Source organism: Anoplopoma fimbria, chromosome 3 (genome assembly GCF_027596085.1).
Source record: "Anoplopoma fimbria isolate UVic2021 breed Golden Eagle Sablefish chromosome 3, Afim_UVic_2022, whole genome shotgun sequence".
Taxonomy (NCBI): Eukaryota; Metazoa; Chordata; class Actinopteri; order Perciformes; family Anoplopomatidae; genus Anoplopoma; species Anoplopoma fimbria.
In genome coordinates this window covers 4,250,250-4,269,434 of record NC_072451.1, presented here as the reverse complement: position 1 = coordinate 4,269,434, position 19,185 = coordinate 4,250,250, and the positions used below count along the sequence as shown (strand labels likewise).

General features: G+C 39.8%; 1 protein-coding gene across 1 annotated transcript in view; it reads left to right on the top strand.

The window, feature by feature from the left end:
- Positions 1-19,185, top strand: part of LOC129117100 (contactin-associated protein-like 4) — a 97,182-nt gene that overhangs the window by 18,207 nt on the left and 59,790 nt on the right. Inside the window, 3 exon segments of the mRNA XM_054627649.1 lie at positions 5,155-5,265; positions 15,423-15,616; positions 18,932-19,079. Coding sequence (XP_054483624.1) covers positions 5,155-5,265; positions 15,423-15,616; positions 18,932-19,079 — 453 coding nt within the window.

Below are 19,185 nucleotides of genomic sequence, written 5' to 3'. Positions count from 1 at the left end.
CAAACAGGTCGGCCCGGCTCACACTGAGTAGCACTGGACTCTGGGTTTGTGGGGCTTACAGAGCTCTGAAGTGCAGGACCTTCTGTTCACTGCTGCTTGTGGAGGTGATGGATGGAGCTCATCGGTATTCAGGGTCTCCAGCTCCGTCATGGACTCCGAGGGCACTTTGTTATTCAGAGAAACAGTAAAGAAGTGGACAATGGGAGTGGATGAGCTGCCCTCTCCATCTCCACCACGTCAGTGTTGATTGAAGGTCTCAAACCGCCAGATATTTTTGAAGAATCGTTTTGAGGCTTCCAACTTTTATCTGCTGTCAAACTCACCATTTGTCATTTCAGCAAAATGACAAACTTCACACAGTACGGATGGATGAACTGGCCTGAGGGTGAGTGATGGGTGTCCAGGAAGATATCTGATTGAAATGAAAAAGATATTTCCCATCACTCAGGTGTCAACTTAATGGTTTCCTGCCCATTGTGGTTGGGATTTAAGAGACTTCTCTTCTTTTATTGTTTCACCTGAGGCTGAAACTCCTTTTGTGGGCCAGTATGAAACCAGTCAAAGCTGTTATTCTGCAAACCCAGTAGAGATAAGACACCACTATACTCTTTTATAAATGGAAAAATTATCTTTTCCCAGAATGGCATATTCTTTTCATAAATATTGCAAGTCGACTTGTTGGGAAATGTGTATATATATATATATATATATATACAGTACCAGTCAAAAGTTTGGACACACCTTCTCATTCAATGGTTTTTCTTTCATTTTTTTATTTTTTTCTAAATTGTAGATTAATATTGAAGACATCCAAACTATGAAGGAACACATATGGAATTATGTGGTAAACAAACAAATGCTCAACAAACCAGAATATGTTTTATATTTTAGATTCTTCAAAGTAGTTGAATGAGAAGGTGTGTCCAACTTTTGACTGGTACTGTATATATATATATATATATATACAAAATTATACTGTTTATTGTCAGTTGTTTAGGATTTGTAGATTATGCTTCTGTTAATCTGGATGCCTAAAATGTAAATGCCAGGTGAAACCCGTTTTCTCTTGTTAAGAAGTTGAGCTTGACAGAAACAGAAGGGAGGTGCGTTTGTTTTCCGGTTTGTGCGTGGAGGATGAGGCTGCAGTGGTTTAGTATTCAGGAAAGACGTCTGTCTCACACAGCCAGGGTCGGTGTCGAGGTTCAGTGTCTGCAGAGTCCAGCAGGTATTCAACATTTAGCTCCTTTTCCCTTTGAGTCGTCCGTGTTTGTGCTTCACTGGTCACAGTGTCAGGGACGCCGGCTCTTAAATGCCAAAGCTCAGCTGAGAGAAACCTAAACTGCTCCTCTCTCTCTCTCTCTCTCTCAACACACATTATCTCCTCAGAGATTACAGCACTCGGCGTTGGAGAGAGGCGTCCCTCTCATTTCACCTCTTCACACTACTGTAATTCACCTGCTTTTCATGCTGAGGGCTCTCCCACTACCACAGTAGCAAGTGTCAAAGCCTGCAGGGATAAAGACTATCAGGAGGAGAGGCAGAGGACCAAAGAGCTGGAGGCCTTCTGATGACTGTTGAGTAGCTGGAGCGCATTTAAAGCAGTGGAATTAAATATGTATGAAGCTCAAAACCACTCTGTTACGAATGATAGAAGTCTTAAAGGCCGACTGTAAAGAGCCACTGTGAGGCTCAGTCTGTGTAATATGACTGTTCATCAGGACTCTTAATGATAACTGCTGTAACAAACTGTCCTAAATTGACTTCAGACTCAGTCAATACCAGATCATTACTTCATCAAAGAGAAACTACTCAGAGCCACAGAGTCACCGAGGCAAAGCTGGAGGCCTTCTGATGTTTTATTAGCAGCTGGACTGTAAAACTATTCACTGAAACTTTTGTTATGTTTCTTAAACCCGCATTAACTGAACTGAACTTCTAATCGTGTCGGTGGAGGAGAGGAAACCTTACACAAAGTTTTCAACTCATATATCTTAATTAACCAACCAAACTGGAACTAGCCCGTCTATATATAAACCCAAATTGGGCTTTTTAAAGCATTAGCATGTAGTTTTAATAGCCTTCCAATCAGCATAGTTCATTGTTCATGTTGTTCCCCATCTTCACTGCCGTTGCCTTAAAGACCTAACAGTTCTGCTGCCATTTTGGCAGATTATTTTGATTTAAGAAAAGGGTTTATGACATCCTAACGTAGGATTCCTGACTTGGGAAATGATGATTGGTTGTTTACAATCTAACATTATCAGAAACCGGTGACTAGAAAAGCATTAATGCAGATGTCCTGATTACATATTCTACTGAATATTGGCAGATAACAAAAAAAAGAATAAACTTAATTTCGCACTTTGATGGTTAACGTTAAACTGTGTAATTCATTTGGGGTTCAAATGCGTGCAGAACCAAGACGGAGGGGTCTGTACGGAGCACGGATCCACAGTGTATGTGTATAGCTGGAATATTTATTCATTTTTCTATTATTTCCCTTGAAACTATGAACTATATAAAGGATTTAAGTCACACAGGAGTAAAAAAAAATAGCTTTTACCATTATTATGGTTATTGCATACGGACAACCACAAAACTAGCTGTATCGTGGTTATTGAGATATATGAAAACGCGATAGAAGATTTTTTTAGAATTCCTTGAACACTTTAATTATAGCAAAGTTTCACAGCTCAGCTAGAAAATGATCTAATGCGGTTGTGACATCTCTCTTATTTAACATGTGAAATATTCAGGCTAAAATGTGGCCCTACAAATGAAGAGTTATTCCTCTTTTAAAAAAGTGAAATCATCAGGCCGTGGTGGATATTTAGAGGCAGATGAAGACCTTGTGCCGTTGTTGAGGTGAAGTGCTGTACACTAATGTTGACGGAGTAATCGAAGCTAAAGCCTCGTTGTCAGAGTTGTGGGCTCGGATCGGACCGCAGTGTGAATCATAATAATTGCCTCTTATCTCAGCGGTGGAGAACAACATCCATTAACAGAGAGGCTTTAGATGGAGGCAGCGTTAGTTTGGCTTTAGCTTACAGTTCGGAGCTCGAGGGGGGAAAAGAGCTGTGAATATTTATCGAGCTGATGTTCATGAGTCTGTGTGAATGTATGTGTGTTCCTCATTAAACAAACACTTACTGTTTAGTATATTATTCCTCCCCAGTAGTTATTAAATGAGGGAAAAACCTGCATTAACACATCCCCAGTGAGTCTATTTGAAAATTAATTAATTAACATTAATTTACAGTCAATTAAAACAAGCCCAATTAACATAGTTTATTGCATCATGTATAATATATGACGTTTTGTCATCCACAAACAATCAAAGTGTTACACGTGAAGGTTTCTTCTTTCAACACTGATTTGTCTCCATCAGGATCCAGCCAGTCAGGACGCCATTCATCTCCACAACATGACATGATTACTACATTCATTCATCCACATTATTACTCTGTTCATTCATCTAATATGGAGCCATTACAGCTGAAAGACCTGTTAAAGCTGCTTCTCAATGATTAGACTGCACTCTGACACTCACGTGATGATGGTCAGAGACTCCACAGGAACGAAGATGAAGCTGTGAAAACCTTTTGTTTTTTATTTGGAGGCGTTTGCTTCTTTGTGTTTTAGATTATTTTAAGAAGCCCATTTGAAATTACAGTGGATGAATGCTGAAATGCATGATGGTCAATTTAAAAGCAAGTGCTGATGATTTTCATCTCTCAGCATCAGTTTTTCACTCAGTCTCAGAGATGGAGAATAATAATAACCTCCAGCTGCGTCTGATATTGTGATGTCCTCAGAGTGGTTTTTACTGTCAACCTCTGCTCTCTGCTGTGATTTCCACTCTGGAGAAGAGTTTTTTTTTTTCCCATCTGCTTTTATGATAAAATGTTTATACTCGTGCTAAGAGAGGAGACGTTCCCGTATCAAGCTGCTGTTGTGAACCACTGAGAGACTGCAGCGTGATGTCAAAGGCCTGTTTTTTTTTATTTAGCTGACATTAAACCTGCAGCTCAATGATGAAACTCCACTTCTCAGCTATTGAGGCTAAAAACATATGATGGTCCTGCCCCTTTACTTCTGGTATTCTGCTTTGATGAATCTCTTAAGTGTTGAATCAATCAGGACTCAGGATGTGATGGTACTTCTGTTCAGCCTACTACTTCCACTACTCTGAGCATCTTAGTTTTGTCCCTTTCACTCTGGAAAGATGAGTGGATGCTGCTGTGAAATGTGTAGAAAAACTGTAGTTGAAGGAAGCTTGTTTGAAGGCCAATCTCTATTTATAAATCCTTGGTTAACTGAGGATGAATAAGAAATTGACATTTAGGAAGCTAACGACAGGGCTAAATGGTGTGAATGTGATTTGACTAATAACGAACGCTTTACTTTCTCTACTACAGCCATGTGCTCCACAGTTAGACAGTATAAAACACTGGTTTTCATGTGTCCACCATGTTCAGTATGTGTACAATATACAAGGAATCTGACTGTTATATATTCTTTTTTTTTGCCTTGATCAATATGTACACACAACCAGAAAACAACAACTACAGAGCTGAACAAATTAAAGTCAACAATAGACAGGACTATTTTGTACGTGAAAAAAATAGGTCAATATATTTGACCTTTTTTTTAAAATAAGTACAAGGCTTCCCAAAACCATTCCACGTGATGCTCTGTAACTTGAATCACTGTTGCAAACTTGCTTACAATGGCATTCTATTTTATAAATATTTGATTTTATTCCGGTATATTTTGAATCTGCAGTATTTAATGTTTGTGTCCTATGTCTTGGATTCTCTTTCTCTTGGAGTGATTTTTAGAGTTAGTCACCAGTAACCTGCTATCATCTTTGCTAGTTTAGCCACTACGAGCTAAACACACACAAACATCTGACCAAACCTGTTATTGGTCACATTGCAGTCTGGGCAAGTAGAAGCTCGGGTTCCTCTTACAGCAACATTACAGGTACCAGTAATAAGGAAGACAGGCGGTAAAGTTTCAATGACAACAAATGTGAAGAATTGTCCTGACCCCTAAAATTGGGCACATGAACACTTTTTTCTGTAGCATATTGAATTATTTTAAAGACGCAACTAACTGTGCTCTTTCTTGTCTTTTCTGATTGGTTGACAGAGGTGTGTGACGGCGCCCTGGTGTCCAATCTGCCGCCGTCGTCCTTCAGAAGCTCGTCACAGCTGTCCAGCAGTCACGCGCCGGGCTTCGCCAAACTCAACAGGAGAGACGGTAAGGAAGAGTTTCTGCTGCCGACCAGACTGGATACACAAGTCCATAACTGGTTCTGAAATCATGTCATTATTGTTTTTGTTTTTAGTGATAATGTTTATGCTGCGTGTGTTGTTTTTTCTAAGAGGGGATGTGAGCTTCTTCCATAGTCTAGTGAAATGTGAAGTTAAGCTGAGCCAAGCAGCGCTGCCAAAACCCTCCTCTGTCACCGACAAGCTGCTCTGCTGCAGAGAAGAGAGAGGACACACAACACAAAACAAACCGGTCGGACAGAGGATCCAAATTATGTCTGAGAGACATAAAGAAACAACAAGCTATAGCTGCTTGGCCCGTCTTTACTCTCTATAGATGCTCTTTGTGTTGGGGGTTTATGCCAGAAGGATAAATGTGAATGTTTGTCGGCCCAACATAAACCCCAGCAGGGAGTCCTGTGCTGGATGCCGATGTGAGGCTTTGACAAAGTGAAGATCACGGTTTGTTGTGGAGCGTTCTGCAGGGAACGGGCTTGAGCGTGCTTTATCCGGACATCAAAGCCCAGAATCAGCTGGGAGGGTGAGCTGGGTTTTAATCTGGATCTGAATGATTTTCACCACCTGGGAAACTAAAGGAAGCAGAACCTGCAGAGCACGGCCCAGTCCTCAGTCTGCTCAGAGGCTCGACCATCAATCAAACTGTCTTTTTTTCGCAAAAAATGCCACCGGTCTGCTGTCTTTGTTTGCTGATCTGACTTAGATGTTTGGTAACAGTAGATTGACATATCAGTATCACCTGTAGCAGCATCCAGCATCCTGATATATATATGAAAGCTGCAGCTTTTACTTCAAAGTGCAACTGAAGAATCTGATCCAGCTCCAAGAATACCAACATCACAAGTGGGAAGAAGTGAAAGTTGCACTGATACTTTAGGTCATGTAGTGAAGACAGTAAGAGCTAATTTGACACTTAACAGAACAAAAGTAAGAATTTCAAATTAAAAGTCAAAGCCCTGCAAAAGAACTCCTAGATAGTAACACTGCTATACATTTAAACTGTACGGTTTACCACCTTGTTTTTTGCTCCAACAGCAAATAAAATTGCTTAACAAACAACTACACAACAGTGATAAACTTGATGCATATTCCTAATCAAGCCCTAGCAGGTAGGAGATATTTCCTCTTCAGCAACATTCGTGCTGCAGGATCCTGGAGTGCGATTCCAGCTGCTCGTCGAGGAAATCGATGAATAAATGAACGTCTCCATCTCATTTCCATCTCATGCTGCCGCTGCTAACACTCTGCCTCCGACACAGTTGTTCTCCGAGGAGCAGCTTTGCTCTCAATTCAATTACCCACTAAGTGAACAGAGATTACCAGTTTTGAAATACTACCTACACAGCATCTTTACGAGGGATTTAATCCGTCATTCAGACTCACAGCTGGAATCTAACAATCTAACAATACACAGATCCAGAATCATCCAGGTAATGTTTATGGGAAGATGGTTTTTGTTTTTTTTGCGAGAGGGATGTAAAAACGGATCATAGAACCACATTTTACCAAGTACATATCTTTTCACTACATAGCCAGCTTGAATATTATGTAAATCTAGTAAAATGGCTTCTTAGCTCTGTGAAGCTAAAATGCTAAAACCAGCATGCTAACATGCTTAAAATGCCTATGCCAAAAGTGTATTTTTTCATAATAATCATCATAATAAGCTTATTAGCATGCTAACATTTTCTGATTAACATTAAACACAAAAGCACAGCTGAGGCTGATGGGAAAGTCATGAGTTTCTCAGGCGTTTGATTGTAAACCATTGTAAAGTCAGAGGAACACCAAAGTTATTTCCATTCATTCTGACGTGAATGTTTCTACAAATTCATCCAATAAGCATCCAACCGGCAGATCACTACACTGTGTGCACAATTATTAGGCAAGTTGTATTTTTTAGGATTCATTTTATTATTGAACAACTACAGTGCTCTCGGTCAATCCAAAACGTTAATAAACCTCAAACCTGAATATTTAAGAAAGTGAAAGTGAGGTTTTGGCTTTCTTAGGAGAATATCTGTGTGTGCACAATTATTGGGCAACTATTAGTCTGCAGAATTATTATGCAACTAAATGAAAAACGAAAATGTTCCCATCTCACTTGTTTATTTCCGTCTGTTAAAGTGAGAATAATAAACAAACAACTCAAAATGTACAAATAAACATTTCAAAAAAAAAAAAAAAAATCCGTGACCTTCTTTTCAATAACAGTCATAAGCCTTCCATTCATGGAGTCTGTCAGTTTCTTGATCTGTTGACGATCAACTTTTTGTGCAGCAGCAACCACAGCCTCCCAGACACTGTTCAGAGAGGTGTACTGTTTTCATTCACAGTAAATCTCCCGTTTAAGAAGGGCCCACAAGTTCTCATAGGGTTTAGGTCCGGTGAGGAAGGGGGCCATGTCATTATTCTTTCATCTTTAAAGGCCTTTACTGGCTAGCAACGCAGTGGAGTACTTCGATGCATGCGATGGAGCATTGTCCTGCATACAAATCATGGTCTTCTTGAAAGATGCTGACTTTTTCCTGTACCACTGCTTGAAGAAAGTGTCTTCTAAAAACTGGCAGTAGGTTTGGGAGTTGAGTTTGAGTCCATCTTCAACCCGAAAAAATCCAACTAGCTCATCTTTAATAATGCCAGCCCATACCAGTGCCCCACCTCCACCTTGCTGCCGTCTGAGTCGAAGTGGAGCTCTGTGCCCGTTACTGATCCAGCCACGGGCCCATCCATCTGGTCCGTCAAGAGTCACAGTCAACAGTCTTCAGATATTTCTTGGCCCAGTCTTGACGTTTAAACTTATGTGTCTTGTTCAGTGGTGGTCGGGGTTCAGCCTTCCTTACCTTGGCCACCTTGGTCTCTGAGCACTGAACACCTTGTACTTCTGGGTACTCCAGGTAGGTTGCAGTTCTGGAATATGACAGCACTGGAGGATAATGGGTTCCTGGTAGCTTCACGTTTGATTCTTCTCAAATCTTTGGCAGTTCATTTGCGTCTTTTTTTCCTAAACACGTTTCTTGCGACCCTGTTGACTATTTGCAACAAAACGTTTGATGGTTCTGTGATCACGCCCCAATATCTTAACAATTTCAAGAGTGCTGCATCCCTCTGAAAGACTTTTTACAATTTTTGACTTTTCAGAGTCAGTTAAATCTCTTTTTTGGCCCAAGCTGCCTAATAATTATGCACACCTTGATATAGGGTGTTGATCTCCTTAGGCCACACCCTCCCTCATTACACAAATACACATCACCTGATATGCTTAAATCCAATAGGCATTCAAGTTTATACAGCTTGGAGTTGGAAAATTATGCATACAAATTATGATATGGTCAAAATACTCACTTGCCTAATAATTGTGCACACAATGTAGAGTCCTATCTACTCTATATCCCTAACAAGTCCATGGACATGAGGGAGGAAGAACATTTTAACTTGTCTCAATACAAACAATGACTTTTAAAATGGTAAGACCTATTTTTCTTTCAACACTGCAGCTCTGCCAGAGGGAAACAACAACTGCATGTAACCTATTTATACACGGACACTTCATAAAACCCAGCAGCTGTTTCTCTCTGCAGGGAGACCAGAGGACCTGACATTGACCTGATGTAGCTGATCTCAGTTCAGGCCTGATGGCCGTGAATCTGACACCAGGAGTGGATAAAAAGCCCTGATAGTCTATTGATTGGAGATGAATGGCCTTTTACGAGGAACCTGAGGAGGAATGCACTACCCCCACCTCTTTCATTTTCTCTCTTTTTCCTCCCTTCCTCTCATTTTCTCATGTGTCTTTCCCCTTTTTGTTCCATCCCTCTCTGTCTCCCCCCCCTCCTCTCTTATCTGAATCGTCCCCATCCGTCTCCTGTTCCTCTGTGTTCTGCTGTAATCATTAGTTTCACTCCGTCTGCCGTCACATTTTCATTTTCATTGGTACGAAACTAATTTAGCCAGCTCTGTCTTCCTGCCAAAATGTTAATAGCGGTCTCCGTGTTTGAACCGTTTTCTTTCTTCAGTGGGCGATGCTGACAGCCATCATGACGCCACTGCAATTATGCCGGAATGGACTTGAAAATGATTACTGTGACACAGTAGTCTCTGTCTCAAAGAGTGAGGTCTGAAGGTGGAATAAAACTTTAATTGGAGCCTGTAAATTGTGTAAATTGTGTAACAACGGCCAACTAAACCCTCGGTATTTAGCTTTAAAGAAGTTAACTCCACAACAGAAACAGTTAAATATCTTTGGACTGTTTTTATGATCGCAGTTTTTCCTAAGTTGTTCTCTTCTGGTAGAAAAACCCCAGTCAAAATAAACACAATAAATCGCCCAAACTCACACACATGAATGAACCTCTTGACAGCAAAACCACCTTGGTTTCTGTGAAGCATCAAAATTGAAAAACAATATCATCTCAAAGACCGAATCAGTCGATGTTTTTGAACTTTCAACCGTATCACACCATCCACATCAACAGATCAAGTTTATCCAATTGTGACGGATTTGAAGATTTTTTAAAACTTCTTGGTTGGTTTACAAGTTGAGATTTTAATATCGAGCTTGGAAACATTCCCATCATGACTTTTTATCACCTGACTCAGCAGCTCCCCTCAGCTCTGTGGAGCGTTTCAGCTTCTTTCAGCTCATTGTTTTGTTTTTTCCGGCCCACAACTTTACATCCAACAGCAGATAGGACAACGTTAGCGACTAGCTGGTGGAAAACATTTAGCATTTAGCAGCCAGAAACTCTCATCAGGTGATGGTTGTGACCAAAACAGATAAAAGGAGAGTTTCTAATATGTTAATTTTGTGTTTACAGCTTTTTGTTGCGCTCAAGTGGACACATTCAGTTTAAGGGTATAATTATGCAGCAATGTTTTCAGTCCAACTACATTGTAAATTGAAATGTAAAATTTTACTGCTAAGTATACCTTTAAACCATTTATTTAGCACCGTTGTCGTGTTGCATCTTCTGTCACTTTTTGGACTTGTTTCATAGATATGATATGATATTTATCTATATATATCAACAACACTAACCTTGAAACAAGTTTAACAAGTATAATGCAAATTATACTTTAGAAAACAAATACAATTCAAGCATACTAAGATGTGATATTTGGACTTTCTCAAAGTGCCCTATTTGCAGTGTGGCATTTAACAAATGTAAATCTCTCCTGTTTCACCTGCAGAGATGTTTTTTCCAGCCTGCTGCTGCTGCTGCTGCTGTTGGTTCAGCATCGAGCCCATTAGCTTCCTGTTGGACTCTCTGTCAGACTGACATGTTATCAGGCTGCTGAGATTCCCCTCCAGGCTTTTGTATTCTCATGCAAATGACCAGCGCTTATTCCGGACCTGGCACTTCTAACAATCATTCTGTATCGTGCCTCTCCAGCTGCGTTTTGCATCGCTTTAAGCTGCCTGTTTCTCTGTCCAACTTCCTGTCTGGCTCTTCATCGCCTTTCTGCCTCACTCTCCATCTACCTGTCTGTCTCTCTGGAGCTGTCTGATGGAATATCAGTTCATTATCGATGATCTAAACGGTCATTTTTTTAGTTACAGCGAGGTGTGAGGCTGTGGCTGTACTTGGCTCTCTGCACCTCCTATTATGTCACAATTAACCTTCGACAAAGACTACATTCACACTCAGCCAGCTAATTATGAAAACATATTTTCCTCTTTGTTTTGTCCTTCCGTCCTCCCTAAGCCTCATTATTCACACTCCGATATGGAGCTCCTCAAACACGCTCTCCATTTTCGTGCAAAATGAGACAAAGTACCATGTTTGACCAGTCAAAGTACTTCCCAGCATTATTGAAATAGCCTAAAAGATTTATGGTTTTTGTGTAGACACAGTCTTATAAGTCTTTATCTGGTATTGTTGCTGTCATGGCTGTCTCAGATTAATGTGCTATATCTGAAGGAGATTCTTTTTAAGGGTGAGATGTGACTTGACATACTTTTGTGTTTTTAATTGTTTAATAAATGGTTAGATTTGTTCAATACAGATACCAGTATTGGAAATGTTTCGGATATCGCATCATCATATAATTTACAAGCTCATTAACGCTACACAGGAACAACAACACATTCTTACATCCTGCCTGATCGTTACTGCACATGTGCAACTCTCAACACAGATCACAAAGAAGCAAGATGGCCCACTCGTCCATCATCAGCACTGTAAATCGATGAGGAAAGTAGCGAAAGAAAGAAACAAGTGAGCCATCTGGCTTTTTTCTCAACCCTGTTGAGAGTTGCACATGCCCAGTACCGAGGTGCTTGTGGTGAGTGCAAAAAAGAAAAATGTCACAAGTTTGGAAACATTTTACTCTGGAAAATCTGTCAGACTAGATAATAAAATAAAGTTCTATAGAATTTATTCTCTGTATGTATTCGTTCATATTTTACAAAAGGTTTAAAATGAGGCAGGCCAATCACATCCAGCTTAATCAGTATTCAGCTATCGGAGGAAAAAATGCTATCGGAGCATCAATAAATATTCTATCTATTTCAGTTTAGTTTGGGTTATTTTTAGCTTCTGATACTAAACTTTTATTTATTTAACAATGTTAAGACTTTTTGATATAGTTTCATACTTTACTTTCATAGCGGTAATGTCTAATGTGTGCACACAGCTGACTAATCAGATGATTTGTTGATTATTTTTCCAGTTTTACTTATGCAGTTGTGAAACCAATGTAGATAAAGGGGAGAGATATAAATAGTATTTACATGCTAGTGGAAAACACAGTTTAAATGTCTTACTAACTTTGTTCAGCAAATGAAGAGAAACTTATATTGATGTTTATGCAACAAATGAAACAAATTGAAGCAGAACAAGATATCTTTGGATATGAAGTGACATGCGTCCCTGTTGATGTGGTTTTTACACTTCCACGTCTCCACTGGGACTGCGTCACTATTCCCAGTTTGATGTCGCTCTGCTGACCTGCATTAGTCTTTACTTCTCTCACTGGCTGGTTAGATCCGGCGCCTTGACAGACAGACGAGGGAGAGTAACCACGGCGATCTCTGTGATGTAAAGTGACAGCCGTGGCAGAAAGTGTGCAGACAATCAGCCATCGGTTCACCTCAATTACATTAGTTTCACTTCTACTGTCATGGTGGACACAGTGAATCTTTGTAACGTCGCTCTGTCTCTGAGCTGTTTCCTTCCAATTCCCTCTTTTCCTTCCCACGTCTAATCGTCATGAGTAAAGGTCAGAGTTTCTGCTCCTTTTGTTCTCCTGTCACTGGACACGTCTGTTAGCCAAGTGCTTATTAGCTCTGGCCTTTGGATCTTTAAAGATCAAGCTCCACCAGCCGCCAGACAGACACCGATTCTTTTTTTTTTCCACCGCTGCTTTCTCGTCTGCCTGCCACCGCAAATTGTTCAGAGACTTTTCTGCTTAAGAATGTTCCAACTGTTGACCTTTTGAACTTACATGACACTCGGTGAGAAAATATGCTGTAATATAACCACATAAAGCTTTCAATTTGGCCTCGGTCAGGAGGATTTCAGAAACAAATTACTGTCATCTCAAAGAGGCAATTGCATCAAACAATTTTGAGGAAAACTGTGTGTCAGTAGAGACGATGTTGTTTGTCTCATTCTCTGTTTGTCTGAGTTGTATCATCAAAAGGTTTCAATTTTGGGAGCATAAAGTTGCTTAACAGTTTTTATATTTTTTTATATTATACGATAAAACCTTTTTAGTATCTTGAGTCCATGGGCTCATTCAACTTTAATGTCAAATTGACCATTTTATGTGTGTGTTAAAGTGAGAATAATGACTTGAAGGTGGCACTAAAGCTGATCAGAAACATTAGGATTCATCCTCTGGTGAGCATGAATACAAACATATGTATTTTAAATTTGTACAGTTGATTTCAAGATACCTTAGAACATACATAGAACAAAGTGTTGATCTAAGTGGAAATCGACCTCATGTTTGACAGCGGTTGAAAGGTCAGGGAGTCATTTTAAATAGTCCTCAAGGGATCATGAATATCAACAGCTAATTTTATGACATTCTGCTGAGTTGTTTTGGAGATTTACTGCTCTAAATAAAACGTTGGGATGGACTGATGTGGTCGGTAACCTCTGTTATTGTGTTTATTTGTGTATGTACTGAGTGTATTGACATAATATATGGATTGCCATTATATATGAGGTGTTGTATTTAATATTTACTACCGTTGACTAATGGTTGCAAGACAAATTGCCCTTCTGTGACATTAAAGCTTTACTCTGCTCTACAGTCATATCCAGTTGTTGTGCTTTTTTCCAGAGCAATAACCTACTGTAAAAAGCAAGCCAGCAAGAAGATGGAGTAGACTAAATCATCTTTATCATGTTTTCCATCTAAAAAGACGTTAACACATACTGTAACACGTCATGCCTGTAGTTTACAGCTTTGACACTTTGCTTGCTGCCGTTGGTAGAAAAAGTAATGAATTGTCTTTCTTAAAGTCAAGTGGCATTTAAGCAGCTTCCAGTGTGCTTTTGCTTTGTCAGGCTCTCTGTCATGCACTTGTGTGTGTGTGTGTGTGTGTGTGTGTGTGTGTGTGTGTGTGTGTGTGTGTGTGTGTGTGTGTGTGTGTGTGTGCGTGCATGCAAAGTGGGACGCTGGTCAACTCCCTTCTCCTTCAGAATCTGCCCATATGGTGTTTAAGCTCTGAGTCGTCGTTTTGGCCCAGCAAAGTGTTTTCCTATGCACACACACACACACACACACACACACACACACACACACACACACACACACACACACACACACACACACACACACACACACACACACACACACACACACACACACATGGCCTACTGAATTCTTTCCATATTTGAAGTGTCTTTATTGTGCAGCAGAGCATTCAATCAAACCACAGTTTATCTGTCCAAGCAGACTTCTGTCAACAAACCCCCCCCAACACACACAAACACACACACAAACACACCCACACACATTTGCACTGGCAGTGTGTGCATGGTTACACACACACGTACATAAATTCCTGCCAGCATAAACCTTTTGTACAATTCATCATGCGTCAGTAAGTGGCCGTTATGCGATGTAACTAAGCGTATTGCATCAGAGGAAGGTTACTGGAAAAGTGCACATTTCTTCAATAATTCAACTCTAATCGCTCACCGTGTTTGTTCTCTGTGGGAAAACATCTCAGCCTGATGATCCGGAGCACAGCCAATCACAGCACAGCCCCTTTATCGATGACATGTAATATGAGGGAGGATACAAGTTGTAAAGGATAAATGCATTGCTGTTTATGGGAAATGATATCAGCTTCCATGTGCTTCTCTCTTTATTCTGCATTATCTATAATGAAGTAACGCCACTTTCAGGCCAATTCAGTGATTTGCAATATACCTGGATTTTAGAAAAAATATTTCCTTATTTGTTGTTTTGATTATGGTGGTGGAGGTGTAATGTTTCACTCCAACATCTCAAAGTAGTACAGTTTGGTAGAGTTCTGGTGACTGTGAAGGCTGAAGCAGCTGATTCACGTCTTTTTCATATTCATCTTTATATATAAACCCTGTTTCTGTTCAATGTAGAGGAAAGTTGAGGTGTGAATAAGGCGCACGGTGCAGAATTAGCATTAACATAGCAAGAGCACTTTCTTATAAATATGTTGTTTTGATATTTTGTTGTTTTCACAGATTATTTTATGTTTTTGGAGCTCTGTTGCTTTGACGAGTAAAATATAAAAGGCTGATTGAACTCCATGTCTCTGTCTAACAAATGAAAAGACAATATGCATGTGTTTCTCCGATAGATATGAAAAGCAACAAATTGTTGATGCTGCTGTGGGACACAAAGAAAAAAATAATGATTTAAGTGTATCTGGAAAGTTCCTAAAGTATGAATCATATCCAATTATAGCTTCAAAAAAGATTTTTAAGGTATTTGCTGTGGTTCAATCCATTTTCTTCATCGCCTTTGAAAACAGAAAAATGTGATTTTCGTTCAGAATGAAAGGTCAAGAAATGCAATTTCCTTTTTCAGCATCTACCAAAGCGTGTTCTGTTTCCTCCCAGATGAATGTAAATCTAATAAATGACTCATGTGTGCTGGTTTTGTCTCCCTCTTTCTCTCGCCCTGCAGGAGCCGGAGGTTGGTCTCCTCTCACCTCAGACAGGTATCAGTGGCTGGAGGTCGACCTCGGCGAGCGGACCAAGATCACCGCCGTCGCCACTCAGGGCCGCTACGGCAGCTCTGATTGGCTGACGTCGTACCTGCTGATGTTCAGCGACACGGGACACAACTGGAAGCAGTACAGACAGGAGGACAGTATAGGGGTGAGTCCAAACAGTGGGATTAAGACTACGTTGCATTTCTGTCCCTCATTTCTGAATAACTTCATTGTTCTGGCTTCACTTTTTGTTTGTTCTTTTCTTCTATTTCCCCTCAGGGAGCAATAATAACCTGGCATTTTGTTTTGTGTCATTTATATGAAGTGATGTACTGCAGAGCTATGTTGCCTGATCTACCAAGAAACAGATAAACTGAGTCATCACGAGTTTATCTCTTCATTTATAATGTATGAACCGACGTTGAAGCGCTGCTGACTCGGCACACCTGTTGACAGAACTCTTAAGGTGCTGATCACGAACGGAGAGGCAGTCAAGTGGCACGATTATGTTTTATTATTTCTGCCCTGTACGCGGTGTCGCCTTTTGTCTCTCTCTCTCTCTCACTTTGACTTTTGAAAGAGGGAGTGAACATGTTGATATCAAATGTCACTGCTGCTGCAGGTACAAATGTTTGAAAGAACAGGATCACAGATGAAATGTTTTAGAGAGCAGCTTATTCTTTTCTACCCGGGTGGTACGTATACTTTTTAAGAGAAACTCTACTCATAGTTATGGGAAAAAATAAGAAATAAGGGTTCTGATGAGAAGTCTATGAAAAAATGAACCTACTTCTCTCTTGATTTATTCCCTCAGTAAACATTGTAAACATGAGTTTATGGTCTCAATCTCTAGTTTCAAGTCTTCTTCAATACAGCATGATGTTCATTTAGTAAATTATGGTCTCATTTAGAGTCAAATAGACCATAAAGCAGAGTATGAGTTAGGGCTGACTTACTGTGATTGACAGGTTAGCACCACTACCAGAGACGTATACGGCGTCTTTACGTCAGCCCTACTCATTCCAAATATGGTAACTTCTGTTCATTTGTCCCAAAATCAAGGCTTCAAAACGGCGGTCCACAAACCAATGGGTGAAGTCACAATAACTACGTCCAGTTCTTAAATACAGTCTATTATCTGCTAAGGTAGACATTACTACACTATATCTTTACATGGCGAATAGTTGTTTGATTTTATATCAATGTTCTCAATAATGAATTTAGGATCTTTAAAGTGCTTTACATGGTCAAACTCTGTACAGGAGGACAGCTCTTGAGTTTGCTCTCCTGTTGACCTGACACTCTTGAGTGAATACGTTGCCATTTCGAGTAGACAGGCGGACACTTATATGTAATGTGAAATCAGTGAGACGTTTGGTTGCACAGGAATAATTACACCCAGTAAATCCAACAGTCAAAAAAAAAAAAATGTCATGACAAGATTATCACCCCAATGCGTCTACTTCTACCTGAGTATAATGTTTAATAATGGTGGTTTCCTCATTAGTAGGTCATTTTAGAGCGTTTTTTCACCACTGATCACGAGTAACAACATGGCAGAAACGTGGCACAACACGAGCCATGAAAGTGGAAAAAAGGCTCAGCTGTTCTCTGTAGAGCTGATTCATGAAGAAATCAGTCAGATGGACAGCAGAGGCAGCGAAGCATCACCTCCCACCTCCTGGTAGACACAGAACTCTTCTTCTGTGGGGTTTTTTTTTTAGCGCACAGGTGTGGTTTAAGCCTTGTGTTTGTACGGTTGCACGGTTCAGTACGCAGCCACAGGAATACTGAGCAGTGTTGTTGGTGTAGCAAACACGCTGATGCATCCTGTCAACACAGAAAGCCAGTTGAGTCACTTACTCTCCAAATCAAATATAGAAAAAAAAAAAAGCGTAATATTTTCATTCTATTTGCTTGGACATTAATCCCGGGTAAACCCCTCGTTTGTTGCAGCGGTGCAGAGAAGAGCTTTTGATTAGAAGCAGAGCCGAGGCAATTTCCCCACATGGAAGGAACCGGGCTAATCTCAGCACTGAGGGTCGTCTCTGAGAGAGCAGAGGACGACTTCTCACAGCTTAAAGACATGTTGATCTGACACTCTGCATAAACTGAGCACAAGCCCCGGCACATTTCAAAGTGTTTCCCAACTTCTGTGCATTAGTCAGTCGCGCTTACAGTCAGTCAGAGGAGAACGTTGATGTCAGAGCTGTTGGATCGTACTGGGGTTCTGTTTTTAGCTCAGAGGCCTGAAGACCAGCAGAGGAAATATCCTTCTTTCTCTTTGTCCTCTTTTTTTTGCCTGTGGGTACTTGAAAATATAGCAATCCATCTTTTCCTCATAGTCTCTCTCATCTTTATCGGTTTGTTTCCTCCTGCCTGGAGGGCTGGGGATGAAGTGATCTTTTCCACTTTTCCCCCGTTCTTCTCAAATTGTCCTCTCTCCCGTCTACTTCCTCCTCTCATTTTCTGACACTGCTGCTTACCTCCTCTTACTCTCACCATGTTTTTCTTTCCCCTTCATTTCGTCCCACCCTGCCATTTACCTTTGATACGATCTCCTCCTGTCTTTTCCTCTCCATGTCTTCATTCCTGTCTCCCATTCACCTTTAATCTCTCTCATCACGCTTCTTTCACTTTCTCTGCTCGTCAAAGTCAGCTGTTGGACGTTTTCTTGTTAAATGTATATAAGATTCTGTCCATTCTTCAGTGTCATTTGTTAAGATGAAGGCCCTGCTGATTGCCTCGTAGGTTTGACGAGACATACAACTTTCTTTATCTTTCTTTTTAGGTCTTTCGCAGTAACACTGATAATATGTTTCCTGGTGGTTTTTATTTATGGAAGCCAATTTCCAACGTTTTGAGTTAAAAAGGAAAAATTGCGAGTTTAAAAAAAAGATATATTAAATTAAATTTATTGTATTAATTATTTGTTAAAAAGTCAGAATAATGAGATAGAAAATGTAAATAATGTGATATAAATTCAAAGTTCTGATTTTTAAAAAAGTCCAAATTCTTAGTGAAATAAAAACAAAATGATGCGCTAAAATGTAAAAATTATGAGAATTAAAAATAATAATTTCTTAGATGAAAAAAATGTAAAAATGATGAAATAATAAAAATCAATTATGAGATAGAAAATAAATATTTCAAAATAAAACATAAAAATTTGGATTTTTCATTTTTTCATTATATTTAAGTTATTTGCATGAATTACAATCAAAGCCTTTAAGTTTGAAGTTCCAAATCCTATATTCAATAAGTACAGTTTAATTTAAATTAAACACAAATACAGTTAGTTTGAGATATACAGTATATGATTGTATTTATTCTAAACACAGTTGTGCTGAAATGTTTAGATGTATGTTTTCCAGGTAGCAACACTGCATATGTATATATATATATATATATATATATATATATATATATATATATATATATATATATAATGAACATGTGCTCATGATGTTTGTAATTTCAGTCTTTTCCAGGTAACAGTAATGCAGACAGTGTGGTTCAGTACAAACTGCAGCAGCCGGCCATCGCTCGCTTCCTCCGCCTCATTCCTCTGGACTGGAACCCCAGCGGGAGGATCGGACTCCGGCTGGAGACCTACGGGTGTCCTTACAGTAAGACCTGTCTTCTTTACTGGACCGATTGGACTCTCTTGTGATGTCGCCCAGTTAAAAAACCTCTTCATGCTGGTGACACTGGTTTCCCTTTAAATGACCCGCT